At 44.2% G+C, this 17,269-nt stretch overlaps 1 protein-coding gene across 4 annotated transcripts in view; it reads right to left on the bottom strand.

Annotated features, from left to right (window-relative positions):
* LOC115123479 (protein unc-13 homolog B-like) overlaps window positions 1–17,269 on the bottom strand; it is a 138,826-nt gene that overhangs the window by 116,603 nt on the left and 4,954 nt on the right. For all 4 annotated transcript variants that reach the window (XM_065026869.1, XM_065026871.1, XM_065026870.1 and 1 more), the window contains exon 3: window positions 13,781–14,008. In XM_065026869.1, coding sequence (XP_064882941.1) covers window positions 13,781–14,008 — 228 coding nt within the window. The remainder of the gene's footprint in view (window positions 1–13,780; window positions 14,009–17,269) is intronic.

Genomic DNA, 17,269 nt, shown 5'->3' with positions numbered 1-17,269 from the left:
GAAAGGATACCTAGTCAGTTGTACAACAGAAAGGAAAGGGGGATACCTAGTCAGTTATACAACTGGAAGGAAAGGGGGATTCCTAGTCAGTTATACAACAGAAAGGAAATACCTAGTCAGTTGTACATACCTAGTCAGTTGTACAACAGAAAGGGGGGGATACCTAGTCAGTTGTACAACAGAAAGGAAAGGGGGATACCTAGTCAGTTGTACAACAGAAAGGGGATACCTAGTCAGTTGTACAACAGAAAGGAAAGGGGGATACCTAGTCAGTTGTACAACAGAAAGGAAAGGGGGATAACTAGTCAGTTGTACAACAGAAAGGGGGAACCTAGTCAGTTGGGATACCTAGTCAGTTGTACAACAGAAAGGAAAGGGGGATACCTAGTCAGTTATACAACAGAAAGGGGGATACCTAGTCAGTTGTACAACAGAAAGGAAAGGGGGATACCTAGTCAGTTGTACAACAGAAAGGAAAGGGGGATACCTAGTCAGTTGTACAACAAAGAAAGAATTGTAGAAAGGGGGATACCTAGTCAGTTGTACAACAGAAAGGAAAGGGGATACCTAGTCAGTTGTACAACAGAAAGGAAAGGGGATACCTAGTCAGTTGTACAACTGGAAGGTTGTACAACAGGGGATACCTAGTCAGTTGTACAACAGAAAGGGGGATACCTAGTCAGTTATACAACAGAAAGGAAAGGGGGATACAGAAAGGGGGATACCTAGTCAGTTATACAACAGAAAGGGGGATACCTAGTCAGTTGTACAACAGAAAGGGGGATACCTAGTCAGTTGTACAACAGAAAGGGGATACCTAGTCAGTTGTACAACAGAAAAAAGGGGATACCTAGTCAGTTGTACAACAGAAAAAGGGATACCTAGTCAGTTGTACAACAGAAGGGGGATACCTAGTCAGTTGTACAACAGAAAGGAAAGGGGGATTCCTAGTCAGTTGTACAACAGAAAGGAAACAGAAAGGGGGATACCTAGTCAGTTGTACAACAGAAAGGAAAGGGGGATACCTAGTCAGTTGTACAACAGAAAGGAAAGGGGGATACCTAGTCAGTTGTACAACAGAAAGGAAAGGGGATACCTAGTCAGTTGTACAACAGAAAGGAAAGGGGATACCTAGTCAGTTGTACAACAGGAAGGGGGATAGTCAGTTGTACAACAGAAAGGAAAGGATCAGTTGTACAACAGAAAGGAAAGGGGATACCTAGTCAGTTACCTACAACAGAAAGGAAAGGGGGATACCTAGTCAGTTGTACAACAGAAAGTCAGTTGAAAGGGGGGATACCTAGTCAGTTGTACAACAGAAAGGAAAGGGGGATACCTAGTCAGTTGTACAACAGAAAGGAAAGGGGATACCTAGTCAGTTGTACAACAGAAAGGGGGGATACCTAGTCAGTTGTACAACAGAAAGGAAACAGGGGGGGGGATACCTAGTCAGTTGTACAACAGAAGGAAAGGGGATACCTAGTCAGTTATACAACAGAAAGGAAAGGGGGATACCTAGTCAGTTGTACAACAGAAAGGAAAGGGGGATACCTAGTCAGTTGTACAACAGAAAGAAAGGGGATACCTAGTCAGTTGTACAACAGAAGGAGGATACCTAGGGATACCTAGTCAGTTATACAACAGAAACAACAGAAAGGGATACCTAGTCAGTTGTACAACAGAAAGGAAAGGGGGATACCTAGTCAGTTGTACAACAGGAAAGGGGGATACCTAGTCAGTTGTACAACAGAAAGGAAAGGGGGATACCTAGTCAGTCAACAGAAAGGGGATTAGTCATACAACAGAAAGGAAAGGGGATACCTAGTCAGTTATGTAACACCTAGTCAGTTGTACAACAGAAAGGAAAGGGGGATACCTAGTCAGTTGTACAACAGAAAGGAAAGGGGGATACCTAGTCAGTTGTACAACAGAAAGGAAAGGGGATACCTAGTCAGTTGTACAACAAAGAAAGGAAAGGGTTGTACAACAGAAAGGAAAGGGGATACCTAGTCAGTTGTACAACAGAAAGGAAAGGGGATACCTAGTCAGTTGTACAACAGAAAGGAAAGGGGATACCTAGTCAGTTATACAACAGAAAGGAAAGGGGATACCTAGGGGGGATACCTAGTCAGTTATACAACAGAAAGGAAAGGGGGATACCTAGTCAGTTGTACAACAGAAGTCAGTTATACAACAGAAAGGAAAGGGGATACCTAGTCAGTTATACAACAGAAAGGAAAGGGGGATACCTAGTCAGTTGTACAACAGAAAGGAAAGGGGGATACCTAGTCAGTTGTACAACAGAAAGGGGATACCTAGTCAGTTGTACAACAGAAAGGAAAGGGATACCTAGTCAGTTGTACAACAGAAAGGGGGATTCCTAGTCAGTTGTACAACAGAAAGGAAAGGGGGATACCTAGTCAGTTGTACAACAGAAAGAAAGGGGGGGATACCTAGTCAGTTGTACAACTGGAAGGGGATACCTAGTCAGTTGTAAACAGAAAGGGGGATACCTAGTCAGTTGTACAACAGAAAGGAAAGGGGGATACCTAGTCAGTTATACAACAGAAAGGAAAGGGGGATACCTAGTCAGTTGTACAACAGAAAGGGGGATACCTAGTCAGTTATACAACAGAAAGGAAAGGGGGATACCTAGTCAGTTATACAACTGGAAGGAAGGGGGGATTCCTAGTCAGTTATACAACAGAAAGGAAAGGGGGATGCCTAGTCAGTTGTACAACAGAAAGGGGGATACCTAGTCAGTTGTACAACAAAAAGGGGGATTCCTAGTCAGTTATACAACAGAAAGGAAAGGGGGATGCCTAGTCAGTTGTACAACAGAAAGGGGGATACATGGTCAGTTGTACAACAGGAAGGAAAGGGGGATACCTGGTCAGTTATACAACAGAAAGAAAGGAAAGGGGATACCTAGTCAGTTATACAACTGAAAGGAAGGGGGATTCCTAGTCAGTTATACAACAGAAAGGAAAGGGGATACCTAGTCAGTTGTACAACAGAAAGGGGGGATACCTAGTCAGTTGTACAACAGAAAGGGGGATACCTAGTCAGTTGTACAACAGAAAGGAAAGGGGGATACCTAGTCAGTTGTACAACAGAAAGGGGGGATACCTAGTCAGTTGTACAACAGGAAGGAAAGGGGATACCTAGTCAGTTGTACAACAGAAAGGGGGGATACCTAGTCAGTTATACAACAGAAAGGAAAGGGGATTACCTAGTCAGTTATACAACAGAAAGGAAAGGGGGATACCTAGTCAGTTGTACAACAGATACCTAGTCAGTTGTACAACAGAAAGGAAAGGGGGGATACCTAGTCAGTTATACAACAGAAAGGAAAGGGGTTATACAACAGAAAGGAAAGGGGATCCTAGTCAGTTGTACAACAGAAAGGAAAGGGGATACCTAGTCAGTTGTACAACAGGAAGGATACCTAGTCAGTTGGGATACCTAGTCAGTTGTAAAACAGAAAGGAGGATACCTAGTCAGTTGTACAACAGAAAGGAAAGGGGGATACCTAGTCAGTTGTACAACAGAAAGGAAAGGGGGATACCTAGTCAGTTATACAACAGAAAGGAAAGGGGGATACCTAGTCAGACGTACAACAGAAAGGAAAGGGGGATACCTAGTCAGTTGTACAACAGAAAGGAAAGGGGAAAGGGGGATACCTAGTCAGTTGTACAACTGGAAGGAAAGGGGATACCTAGTCAGTTATACAACAGAAAGGAAAGGGGATACCTAGTCAGTTGTACAACAGAAAGGGGGATACCTAGTCAGTTATACAACAGAAAGGGGGGATACCTAGTCAGTTGTACAACAGAAAGGAAAGGGGATACCTAGTCAGTTATACAACAGAAAGGGGGATACCTAGTCAGTTGTACAACAGAAAGGAAAGGGGGATACCTAGTCAGTTGTACAACAGAAAGGAAAGGGGGATACCTAGTCAGTTGTACAACAGAAAGGAAAGGGGGATACCTAGTCAGTTATACAACAGAAAGGAAAGGGGATTCCTAGTCAGTTGTACAACAGAAAGGAAAGGGGGATACCTAGTCAGTTGTACAACAGAAAGGAAAGGGGGATACCTAGTCAGTTGTACAACAGAAAGGAAAGGGGGATACCTAGTCAGTTGTACAACAGAAAGGGGGATTCCTAGTCAGTTATACAACAGAAAGGAAAGGGGGATTCCTAGTCAGTTGTACAACAGAAAGGAAAGGGGGATTCCTAGTCAGTTGTACAACAGAAAGGAAAGGGGGATACCTAGTCAGTTGTACAACTGGAAGGGGGATACCTAGTCAGTTGTAAAACAGAAAGGGGGATACCTAGTCAGTTGTACAACAGAAAGGAAAGGGGGATACCTAGTCAGTTGTACAACAGAAAGGAAAGGGGGATACCTAGTCAGTTATACAACAGAAAGGAAAGGGGGATACCTAGTCAGACGTACAACAGAAAGGAAAGGGGGATACCTAGTCAGTTGTACAACAGAAAGGAAAGGGGGATTCCTAGTCAGTTGTACAACTGGAAGGAAAGGGGTTATACCTAGTCCTAGTCAGTTATACAACAGAAAGGGGGATACCTAGTCAGTTGTACAACAGAAAGGGGGATACCTAGTCAGTTATACAACAGAAAGGGGGATACCTAGTCAGTTGTACAACAGAAAGGGGGATACCTAGTCAGTTATACAACAGAAAGGGGGATACCTAGTCAGTTATACAACAGAAAGGAAAGGGGGATACCTAGTCAGTTGTACAACAGAAAGGAAAGGGGGATACCTAGTCAGTTGTACAACAGAAAGGAAAGGGGGATACCTAGTCAGTTATACAACAGAAAGGAAAGGGGATTCCTAGTCAGTTATACAACAGAAAGGAAAGGGGGATACCTAGTCAGTTGTACAACAGAAAGGAAAGGGGGATACCTAGTCAGTTGTACAACAGAAAGGAAAGGGGGATACCTAGTCAGTTGTACAACAGAAAGGGGGATTCCTAGTCAGTTATACAACAGAAAGGAAAGGGGGATACCTAGTCAGTTATACAACAGAAAGGGGGATACCTAGTCAGTTATACAACAGAAAGGAAAGGGGGTTACCTAGTCAGTTGTACAACAAAAAGGGGGATACTTAGTCAGTTGTACAACAGAAAGGGGGATACCTAGTCAGTTGTACAACAAAAAGGGGGATACCTAGTCAGTTGTACAACAGAAAGGGGGATACCTAGTCAGTTGTACAACAGAAAGGGGGATTCCTAGTCAGTTATACAACAGAAAGGAAAGGGGGATTCCTAGTCAGTTGTACAACAGAAAGGAAAGGGGGATACCTAGTCAGTTGTACAACTGGAAGGGGGATACCTAGTCAGTTGTAAAACAGAAAGGGGGATTCCTAGTCAGTTATACAACAGAAAGGAAAGGGGGATACCTAGTCAGTTATACAACAGAAAGGGGGATACCTAGTCAGTTATACAACAGAAAGGAAAGGGGGTTACCTAGTCAGTTGTACAACAAAAAGGGGGATACCTAGTCAGTTGTACAACAGAAAGGGGGATACCTAGTCAGTTGTACAACAAAAAGGGGGATACCTAGTCAGTTATACAACAGAAAGGAAAGGGGGATTCCTAGTCAGTTGTACAACAGAAAGGAAAGGGGGATACCTAGTCAGTTGTACAACAGAAAGGAAAGGGGGATACCTAGTCAGTTGTACAACTGGAAGGGGGATACCTAGTCAGTTGTACAACAGAAAGGAAAGGGGATACCTAGTCAGTTATACAACAGAAAGGAAAGGGGGATACCTAGTCAGACGTACAACAGAAAGGAAAGGGGGATACCTAGTCAGTTGTACAACAGAAAGGAAAGGGGGATTCCTAGTCAGTTGTACAACTGGAAGGAAAGGGGGATACCTAGTCAGTTATACAACAGAAAGGGGGATACCTAGTCAGTTGTACAACAGAAAGGGGGATACCTAGTCAGTTATACAACAGAAAGGGGGATACCTAGTCAGTTGTACAACAGAAAGGGGGATACCTAGTCAGTTATACAACAGAAAGGGGGATACCTAGTCAGTTATACAACAGAAAGGAAAGGGGGATACCTAGTCAGTTGTACAACAGAAAGGAAAGGGGGATACCTAGTCAGTTGTACAACAGAAAGGAAAGGGGGATACCTAGTCAGTTATACAACAGAAAGGAAAGGGGGATTCCTAGTCAGTTATACAACAGAAAGGAAAGGGGGATACCTAGTCAGTTGTACAACAGAAAGGAAAGGGGGATACCTAGTCAGTTGTACAACAGAAAGGAAAGGGGGATACCTAGTCAGTTGTACAACAGAAAGGGGGATTCCTAGTCAGTTATACAACAGAAAGGAAAGGGGGATACCTAGTCAGTTATACAACAGAAAGGGGGATACCTAGTCAGTTATACAACAGAAAGGAAAGGGGGTTACCTGGTCAGTTGTACAACAAAAAGGGGGATACCTAGTCAGTTGTACAACAGAAAGGGGGATACCTAGTCAGTTGTACAACAAAAAGGGGGATACCTAGTCAGTTGTACAACAGAAAGGGGGATACCTAGTCAGTTGTACAACAGAAAGGAAAGGGGGATTCCTAGTCAGTTGTACAACAGAAAGGAAAGGGGGATTCCTAGTCAGTTGTACAACAGAAAGGAAAGGGGGATACCTAGTCAGTTGTACAACTGGAAGGGGGATACCTAGTCAGTTGTAAAACAGAAAGGGGGATACCTAGTCAGTTGTACAACAGAAAGGAAAGGGGGATACCTAGTCAGTTATACAACAGAAAGGAAAGGGGGATACCTAGTCAGTTGTACAACAGAAAGGGGGATACCTAGTCAGTTATACAACAGAAAGGAAAGGGGGATACCTGGTCAGTTGTACAACAGGAAGGAAAGGGGGATACCTGGTCAGTTATACAACAGAAAGGAAAGGGGGATACCTAGTCAGTTATACAACTGGAAGGAAGGGGGATTCCTAGTCAGTTATACAACAGAAAGGAAAGGGGGATGCCTAGTCAGTTGTACAACAGAAAGGGGGATACCTAGTCAGTTGTACAACAGAAAGGAAAGGGGGATACCTAGTCAGTTGTACAACAGAAAGGGGGGATACCTAGTCAGTTATACAACAGAAAGGGGATACCTAGTCAGTTGTACAACAGAAAGGGGGATACCTAGTCAGTTATACAACAGAAAGGGGGATACCTAGTCAGTTGTACAACAGAAAGGGGGATACCTAGTCAGTTGTACAACAGAAAGGGGGATACCTAGTCAGTTGTACAACAGAAAGGAAAGGGGGATACCTAGTCAGTTGTACAACAGAAAGGAAAGGGGGATAACTAGTCAGTTGTACAACAGAAAGGAAAGGGGGATACCTAGTCAGTTGTACAACAGAAAGGGGGATACCTAGTCAGTTATACAACAGAAAGGGGGATACCTAGTCAGTTGTACAACAGAAAGGGGGATACCTAGTCAGTTATACAACAGAAAGGAAAGGGGGATACCTGGTCAGTTGTACAACTGGAAGGAAAGGGGGATACCTAGTCAGTTATACAACAGAAAGGGGATACCTAGTCAGTTGTACAACAGAAAGGGGGATACCTAGTCAGTTATACAACAGAAAGGAAAGGGGGATACCTGGTCAGTTGTACAACAGGAAGGAAAGGGGGGATACCTGGTCAGTTATACAACAGAAAGGAAAGGGGGATACCTAGTCAGTTATACAACTGGAAGGAAAGGGGGATTCCTAGGCAGTTATACAACAGAAAGGAAAGGGGGATGCCTAGTCAGTTGTACAACAGAAAGGGGGATACCTAGTCAGTTGTACAACAGAAAGGAAAGGGGGATACCTAGTCAGTTGTACAACAGAAAGGGGGGATACCTAGTCAGTTGTACAACAGAAAGGAAAGGGGGATACCTAGTCAGTTGAACAACAGAAAGGAAAGGGGGATAACTAGTCAGTTGTACAACAGAAAGGAAAGGGGGATACCTAGTCAGTTGTACAACAGAAAGGGGGATACCTAGTCAGTTATACAACAGAAAGGGGGATACCTAGTCAGTTGTACAACAGAAAGGGGGATACCTAGTCAGTTATACAACAGAAAGGGGGATACCTTGTCAGTTGTACAACAGAAAGGAAAGGGGGATACCTAGTCAGTTGTACAACAGAAAGGAAAGGGGGGATACCTAGTCAGTTGTACAACAGAAAGGAAAGGGGGGATACCTAGTCAGTTGTAAAACAGAAAGGAAAGGGGGATTCCATAGTCAGTTGTACAACTGGAAGGAAAGGGGGATACCTAGTCAGTTATACAACAGAAAGGGGATACCTAGTCAGTTGTACAACAGAAAGGGGGATACCTAGTCAGTTATACAACAGAAAGGGGGATACCTAGTCAGTTGTACAACAGAAAGGGGGATACCTAGTCAGTTATACAACAGAAAGGGGGATACCTAGTCAGTTATACAACAGAAAGGAAAGGGGGATACCTAGTCAGTTGTACAACAGAAAGGAAAGGGGGATACCTAGTCAGTTGTACAACAGAAAGGAAAGGGGGATACCTAGTCAGTTGTACAACAGAAAGGAAAGGGGGATACCTAGTCAGTTGTACAACAGAAAGGAAAGGGGATACCTAGTCAGTTGTACAACAGAAAGGAAAGGGGGATACCTAGTCAGTTGTACAACAGAAAGGAAAGGGGGGGGATACCTAGTCAGTTGTACAACAGAAAGGAAAGTTGTACAACAGAAAGGAAAGGGGATACCTAGTCAGTTGTACAACAGAAAGGGGGATTCCTAGTCAGTTATACAACAGAAAGGAAAGGGGGGATACCTAGTCAGTTGTACAACTGGAAGGAAAGGGGGATACCTAGTCAGTTATACAACAGAAAGGGGGATACCTAGTCAGTTATACAACAGAAAGGGGGATACCTAGTCAGTTGTACAACAGAAAGGGGGATACCTAGTCAGTTATACAACAGAAAGGGGGATACCTAGTCAGTTGTACAACAGGAGGAAAGGGGGATACATAGTCAGTTATACAACAGAAAGGAAAGGGGGATTCCTAGTCAGTTATACAACAGAAAGGAAAGGGGGGATACCTAGTCAGTTGTACAACTGGAAGGAAAGGGGGATACCTAGTCAGTTATACAACAGAAAGGAAAGGGGGATTCCTAGTCAGTTGTACAACAGAAAGGAAAGGGGGATACCTAGTCAGTTGTACAACAGAAAGGGGGATACCTAGTCAGTTATACAACAGAAAGGGGGATACCTAGTCAGTTGTACAACAGAAAGGGGGATACCTAGTCAGTTATACAACAGAAAGGGGGATACCTAGTCAGTTGTACAACAGGAGGAAAGGGGGATACATAGTCAGTTGTACAACTGAATGCCTTCAACCCTTCTGAATCAGAGAGGTTCGGGGGGGCTGCCTTAATCAACATCCACGTCTTCGGCGCCTGGGGAGCAGTGGGTTAACTGCCTTGCTCAGGGGGCAGATCAACAGATTTTTACCATGACAGCTCTGGGATTCGATCCAGCAACCTTTTGGTTACTGGCCCAATGATCTAACGGCCGTCTACATAAGGAGGGAAGGAAAACATCTGAGGGGATGTCACTTCCTCCGAAGTTGGCTCCCCTGCCTGTTCGGGCGGTGCTCGGCGGTCGTCGTCACCGTCCTACTAGCCGCTACCGATCCCTTTTTCGTTTGTCTGTTAGTTGTGTCTTATTAGTTTCACCTGTGTGTATTTTGGTTTAATTAGCTTCCCTATATGTAGTAGTTTGACCCGCCCTTGTTTTGTGCGGTATTGTCTTTATGTTTCGTGTGTGAATGTTAGGTAGTGGTGGATTGTCTTAATGTTATGTGTGCATGTTAGGTAGTGGTGGATTGTCTTAATGTTATGTGTGCATGTTAGGTAGTGGTGGATTGTCTTTATGTTTCGTGTGTGCATGTTAGGTAGTGGTGGATTGTCTTAATGTTATGTGTGCATGTTAGGTAGTGGTGGATTGTCTTTATGTTTCGTGTGTGCATGTTAGGTAGTGGTGGATTGTCTTTATGTTTCGTGTGTGCATGTTAGGTAGTGGTGGATTGTCTTAATGTTATGTGTGCATGTTAGGTAGTGGTGGATTGTCTTTATGTTTCGTGTGTGCATGTTAGGTAGTGGTGGATTGTCTTAATGTTATGTGTGCATGTTAGGTAGTGGTGGATTGTCTTTATGTTTCGTGTGTGCATGTTAGGTAGTGGTGGATTGTCTTTATGTTTCGTGTGTGCATGTTAGGTAGTGGTGGATTGTCTTTATGTTTCGTGTGTGCATGTTAGGTAGTGGTGGATTGTCTTAATGTTATGTGTGCATGTTAGGTAGTGGTGGATTGTCTTAATGTTATGTGTGCATGTTAGGTAGTGGTGGATTGTCTTAATGTTATGTGTGCATGTTAGGTAGTGGTGGATTGTCTTTATGTTTCGTGCGTGAAGGTTAGGTAGTGGTGGATTGTCTTTATGTTTCGTGCGTGAATGTTAGGTAGTGGTGGATTGTCTTAATGTTATGTGTGCATGTTAGGTAGTGGTGGATTGTCTTAATGTTACGTGTGCATGTTAGGTAGTGGTGGATTGTCTTAATGTTACGTGTGCATGTTAGGTAGTGGTGGATTGTCTTAATGTTATGTGTGCATGTTAGGTAGTGGTGTATTGTCTTTTTGTTTCGTGTGTGCATGTTAGGTAGTGGTGTATTTTCTTTCCTTTACTTGACACCCTGTGGTTTTTGGGTTGTCTTGTATAGTTGTCCTGCACCCTGTGTTGTGTTGGGCTTATTAGTTTGGTGTGCAAGAGTGAAGCACTTTACTCCGTTACTCTCTCTCTCTCTCTGCGTCTGATTCCTGCACCCACCGAGTCCCATGTGACAGGGGATGGATAACAAAAAGTGGGAGCTAGCCTGGCTGTTTTCTTTTCTCCACCTACGTAAAAGTCAAATACAAATTCACTATAACTGTAGGCTAACCGTATTTTTAATTAAATGTTTCCTTTGTTTAACTAGGCAAGTCAGTTAAGAACAAATTCTTATTTTCAATGATGGCCTACCAGGGAACAGTGGGTTAACTGCCTTGTCCAGGGGGCAGAATGACAGATTTGTACCTTGTCAGCTCAGGGATTCGATCCAGCAACTTTTTGATTGCTGGCCCAACGCTCTAACCACTAGGCTACAAGCCGCCCTGCACAATCAATGAACCAACAGCATCTCCTAGGGCTAAGTTCTGTCCCAGACTCACGGATATACATGTTGGAGCATAGCATAAGGTAACCAGTCCATCCAGTATGCGTTATACTACAGTCCACACTCAAAGGCGATAACTCAAATTTGTTTAATTTTGGAGTATAGGCTAGACCAATTATGTTGCGAAGACATCTTAAATCAGTGTTGTTTTATATTTTTCTGCCATGTGTAATATGTGGTGGGCTATGAATTGTATAACAGCACAATCATCATTTTAATTCAGTCAACAACAAACAAACAAAAATGGGGGGGAGGGGCTTGGGCTCATAAGCCTATGTGTATAGATAAGCCCTAATATGCATATGGAAAACGCTGTCCATTTCGTTGTGTTAGGCTTCGAACCAACATCTACCAGGAACATGTTTTATGCTCAGTTTCAACCTGTTGTTGAACTTTCTTCAAAACATATATTTTTTACCTTTATTTAACTAGGCAAGTCAGTTAAGAACAAATTCTTATTTTCAATGAGAGCCTAGGAATAGTGGGTTTAACTGGCTTGTTCAGGGGCAGGACAACAGATTTGTACTTTGTCAGCTCGGGGGTTTGAACTTGCAACCTTCTGATTACTAGTCCAACGATCTAACCACTAGGCTACCCTGATCAACCCTGTGGTAGAGTGTTGAGGTGTGGTACAGTGTTGAGGTGTGGTGCAGGGCTGCGGTGTGGTAGAGTGTTGCGGTGTGGTAGAGTGTTGCAGTGCGGTGTGGTAGAGTGTTGCAATGCGGTGTGGTAGAGTGCTGCAGTGTGGTGTGGTAGAGTGTTGCAGTGCGGTGTGGTAGAGTGTTGCGGTGCGGTGTGGTAGAGTGTTGCGGTGTGGTAGAGTGTTGCAGTGTGGTAGAGTGTTGCAGTGCGGTGTGGTAGAGTGTTGCGGTGCGGTGTGGTAGAGTGGTGCGGTGTGGTAGAGTTTTGCAGTGCGGTGTGGTACAGTGTTGCAGTGCAGTGTGGTAGAGTGTTGCGGTGTGGTAAAGTGTTGCAGTGGGGTATGGTAGAGTGTTGCAGTGCGGTGTGGTAGAGTGTTGCAGTGGGGTGTGGTAGAGTGTTGCGGTGTGGTAGAGTGTTGCAGTGGGGTGTGGTAGAGTGTTGCGGTGTGGTAGAGTGTTGCAGTGCGGTGTGGTAGAGTGTTGCAATGCGGTGTGGTAGAGTGCTGCAGTGTGGTGTGGTAGAGTGTTGCAGTGCGGTGTGGTAGAGTGTTGCGGTGCGGTGTGGTAGAGTGTTGCGGTGTGGTAGAGTGTTGCAGTGTGGTAGAGTGTTGCAGTGCGGTGTGGTAGAGTGTTGCGGTGCGGTGTGGTAGAGTGTTGCAGTGTGGTAGAGTGTTGCAGTGCGGTGTGGTAGAGTGTTGCGGTGCGGTGTGGTAGAGTGGTGCGGTGTGGTAGAGTGTTGCAGTGTGGTAGAGTGTTGCGGTGTGGTAGAGTTTTGCAGTGCGGTGTGGTACAGTGTTGCAGTGCAGTGTGGTAGAGTGTTGCGGTGTGGTAAAGTGTTGCAGTGGGGTATGGTAGAGTGTTGCAGTGCGGTGTGGTAGAGTGTTGCAGTGGGGTGTGGTAGAGTGTTGCAGTGGGGTGTGGTAGAGTGTTGCGGTGTGGTAGAGTGCTGCAGTGGGGTGTGGTAGAGTGTTGTGGTGTGTTAGAGTGTTGCGGTGTGGTAGAGTGTTGCGGTGTGGTAGAGTGTTGCAGTGTGGTAGAGTGTTGCAGTGCGGTGTGGTAGAGTGTTGCGGTGCGGTGTGGTAGAGTGTTGCGGTGCGGTGTGATAGAGTGTTGCGGTGTGGTAGAGTGTTGCAGTGCGGTGTGGTAGAGTGTTGCAGTGCGGTGTGGTAGAGTGTTGCAGTGCGGTGTGGTAGAGTGTTGCGGTGCGGTTTGGTAGAGTGTTGCAGTGCGGTGTGGTAGAGTGTTGCAGTGCGGTGTGGTAGAGTGTTGCAGTGCGGTGTGGTAGAGTGTTGCAGTGCGGTGTGGTAGAGTGTTGCAGTGCGGTGTGGTAGAGTGTTGCGGTGTGGTAGAGTGTTGCGGTGTGGTAGAGTGTTGCAGTGCAGTAGAGTGCTGCGGTGCGGTAGAGTATTGCAGTGCGGTGTGGTAGAGTGTTGCAGTGCGGTGTGGTAGAGTGTTGCAGTGCGGTGTGGTAGAGTGTTGCGGTGCGGTTTGGTAGAGTGTTGCAGTGCGGTGTGGTAGAGTGTTGCGGTGTGGTAGAGTGTTGCGGTGTGGTAGAGTGTTGCAGTGCGGTAGAGTGCTGCGGTGCGGTAGAGTAATGCAGTGCGGTGTGGTAGAGTTTTGCAGTCCGGTGTGGTAGAGTGTTGCAGTGCGGTGTGGTAGAGTGTTGCAGTGCGGTGTGGTAGAGTGTTGCAGTGCGGTGTGGTAGAGTGTTGCAGTGCGGTGTGATAGAGTGTTGCAGTGCGGTGTGGTAGAGTGTTGCAGTGCGGTGTGGTAGAGTGTTGCAGTGCGGTGTGGTAGAGTGTTTCGGTGCGGTGTGGTAGAGTGTTGCAGTGCGGTGTGGTAGAGTGTTGCAGTGCGGTGTGGTACAGTACGTACCTGTGATGGTGATCTTGGCAGACCACTTGGAGGTTCCGTCTAACACACTCTGTTTTATGGTCTTCATCTGCTGCGCATGGAGCAGCTTAGTGACGGCAAACACAGCCCTGATCTCGTCAAAGATCTCCGGCTTGTTCCTCTCCCTGATCTTCATCCTGTCCTTCATGGCTGTGATGATGTGCTGGGTCCGGTCCTCTGCTCCCGTCTTAGAGCTCTTCTCAGCCGCCCCTGGAGAGAGGGAAGGAGAAAGGGGAGGAGAGAAGGGAGAAGAATATTGAAAAGGAGAGGGAGATTTACACTAGCAACGGTAATCAAAATAGCTCTATTAAATGCAACAGTAGAGTGTTGCGGTGTGGTAGAGTGTTGCAGTGGGGTGTGGTAGAGTGTTGCGGTGTGGTAGAGTGCTGCAGTGGGGTGTGGTAGAGTGTTGTGGTGTGTTAGAGTGTTGCGGTGTGGTAGAGTGTTGCGGTGTGGTAGAGTGTTGCGGTGTGGTAGAGTGTTGCAGTGCGGTGTGGTAGAGTGTTGCGGTGTGGTAGAGTGTTGCAGTGCGGTGTGGTAGAGTGTTGCAGTGCGGTGTGGTAGAGTGTTGCAGTGCGGTGTGGTAGAGTGTTGCAGTGCGGTGTGGTAGAGTGTTGCGGTGCGGTTTGGTAGAGTGTTGCAGTGCGGTGTGGTAGAGTGTTGCGGTGTGGTAGAGTGTTGCAGTGTGGTAGAGTGCTGCGGTGCGGTAGAGTATTGCAGTGCGGTGTGGTAGAGTGTTGCAGTGCGGTGTGGTAGAGTGTTGCGGTGTGGTAGAGTGCTGCAGTGGGGTGTGGTAGAGTGTTGTGGTGCGGTGTGGTAGAGTGTTGCGGTGCGGTTTGGTAGAGTGTTGCAGTGCGGTAGAGTGTTGCAGTGCGGTGTGGTAGAGTGTTGCGGTGCGGTGTGGTAGAGTGTTGCGGTGTGGTAGAGTGTTGCAGTGCGGTGTGGTAGAGTGTTGCAGTGCGGTGTGGTAGAGTGTTGCAGTGCGGTGTGGTAGAGTGTTGCGGTGCGGTTTGGTAGAGTGTTGCAGTGCGGTGTGGTAGAGTGTTGCGGTGTGGTAGAGTGTTGCGGTGTGGTAGAGTGTTGCAGTGCGGTAGAGTGCTGCGGTGCGGTAGAGTATTGCAGTGCGGTGTGGTAGAGTGTTGCAGTGCTGTTGCAATATAATACTACAACTACTAATAATAATGATACTACTACTACTACTACTACTACTACTAATAATAATAATAATAATAATGATAATACTACTACTAATAATAATACTGATAATACTAATAATACTACTACTAATAATAATAATAATAATGATAATACTACTACTAATAATAATACTGATAATACTAATAATACTACTACTACTACTACTACTACTAATAATAATAATAATGATAATACTACTAATAATAATAATACTGATAATACTAATAATACTACTACTACTAATAATAATAATACTACTAATAATAATAATAATGATAATACTACTACTAATAATACTACTACTACTACCAATAATGATACTAATACTACTACTAGTGATAATGATAATACCAATGCTACTAATAATACTAATACTACTAATAATACAAAGAATAATGATACTAATAATAATAATGCTACTAATAACGCTATCGCTAAGAATAATAATACTGATAATACTACTAATAATAGTACCACTAATAACAATAATGATACTACTACTACTACTAATAATAATAATAACACTGATAATACAACTAATAATAATGACAATACTAATACTACCAATAATAATAATGATAATACTAATAATACTGATAATAATAACAATAGTGGTAATACTACTAATACTACTAATACTACTACAATGATAATAATAACAATAGTGGTAATACTACTAATAATACTAATACTACTACAATGATAATAATAACAATAGTGGTAATACTACTAATAATACTAATACTACTACAATGATAATAATAACAATAGTGGTAATACTACTAATAATACTAATACTACTACAATGATAATAATAATAATAATAATGATGATACAAATAATAATAATGATAATACTAATACTACTGCTAAAAATAATAACAATACTACTACTAATAATTATAATAAAAATACTACTACTAATAATAATAATAATAATAATACTAATAATTATAATAACAATACTACTAATACTAATTATAATAACAATACTACTAATACTAATTATAATAACAATACTACGAATAATAATGATAATAACAATACTACTAATACTAATTATAATAACACTACTAATAATAATAATGATAATAACAATACTAATAGTAATAATATACTGATAATAACAACAATAATAATAACAATAATCATCATCATAATAATAATCTATGCCATTTAGCAGACTCTTTTATCCAACGCGATTTACAATGGATGAAGATTTTTTATAATCCATTCAGCACTTAAAACATTTTACTCTCACAACAAATAATTCATGGTTGTCAAATGTATTTTTCTTCATAGAATGCACTCATATATACATGTTCTTATTGTATACAGTATTTATGAAATATTTTGTGTTAAAATAAAGAAAAGTGCTCATTTGCCTCTTCTGCATAAATTAACCAGGTGTATTTGCATATATTAGGATATTAACATATAGAGGTGGAACAAGGCTGCAAGGGCTTAATCAGTATTCCCTACCTGCCCTCACCTGCTCTGTCTACCCTACCTGCCCTCACCTGCTCTGTCTACCATACCTTCCCTGTCTACCCTACCTGCTCTGTCTACCCTACCTGCTCTGTCTACCCTACCTTCCCTGTCTACCCTACCTGCTCTGTCTACCCTACCTGCCCTCACCTGCCCTGTCTACCCTACCTGCCGTCACCTGCTCTGTCTACTACACCTTCCCTGTCTACCCTACCTGCTCTGTCTACCCTACCTGCCCTCACCTGCCCTGTCTACCCTACCTGCCCTCACCTGCTCTGTCTACCATACCTGCCCTGTCCACCCTACCTGCTCTGTCTACCCTACCTGCCCTCACCTGCCCTGTTTACCCTACCTGCCCTCACCTGCTCTGTCTACCCTACCTTCCCTGTCTACCCTACCTGCTCTGTTTACCCTACCTGCCCTTTCTACCCTATCTGCCCTCACCTGCTCTGTCTATCCTCCCTGCCCTGTCTACCCTACCTGCTCTGTCTACCCTACCTGCCCTCACCTGCTCTGTCTATCCTACCTGCACTCACCTGCTCTGTCTACCCTACCTGCCCTCACCTGCTCTGTCTATCCTACCTGCCCTCACCTGCTCTGTCTACCCTACCTGCTCTGTCTACCCTACCTGCTCTGTCTACCCTACCTGCCCTCACCTGCTCTGTCTAACCTACCTGCCCTCACCTGCTCGGTCTATCCTACCAGCACTCACCTGCTCTGTCTATCCTACCTGCCCTCACCTGCTCTGTCTACCATACCTTCCCTGTCTACCCTACCTGCTCTGTCT

This window comes from Oncorhynchus nerka, linkage group LG13 (assembly GCF_034236695.1).
Source record: "Oncorhynchus nerka isolate Pitt River linkage group LG13, Oner_Uvic_2.0, whole genome shotgun sequence".
In the NCBI taxonomy this organism is placed as follows: domain Eukaryota; kingdom Metazoa; phylum Chordata; class Actinopteri; order Salmoniformes; family Salmonidae; genus Oncorhynchus; species Oncorhynchus nerka.
This window is presented reverse-complemented; position numbering and strand designations above follow the sequence as displayed.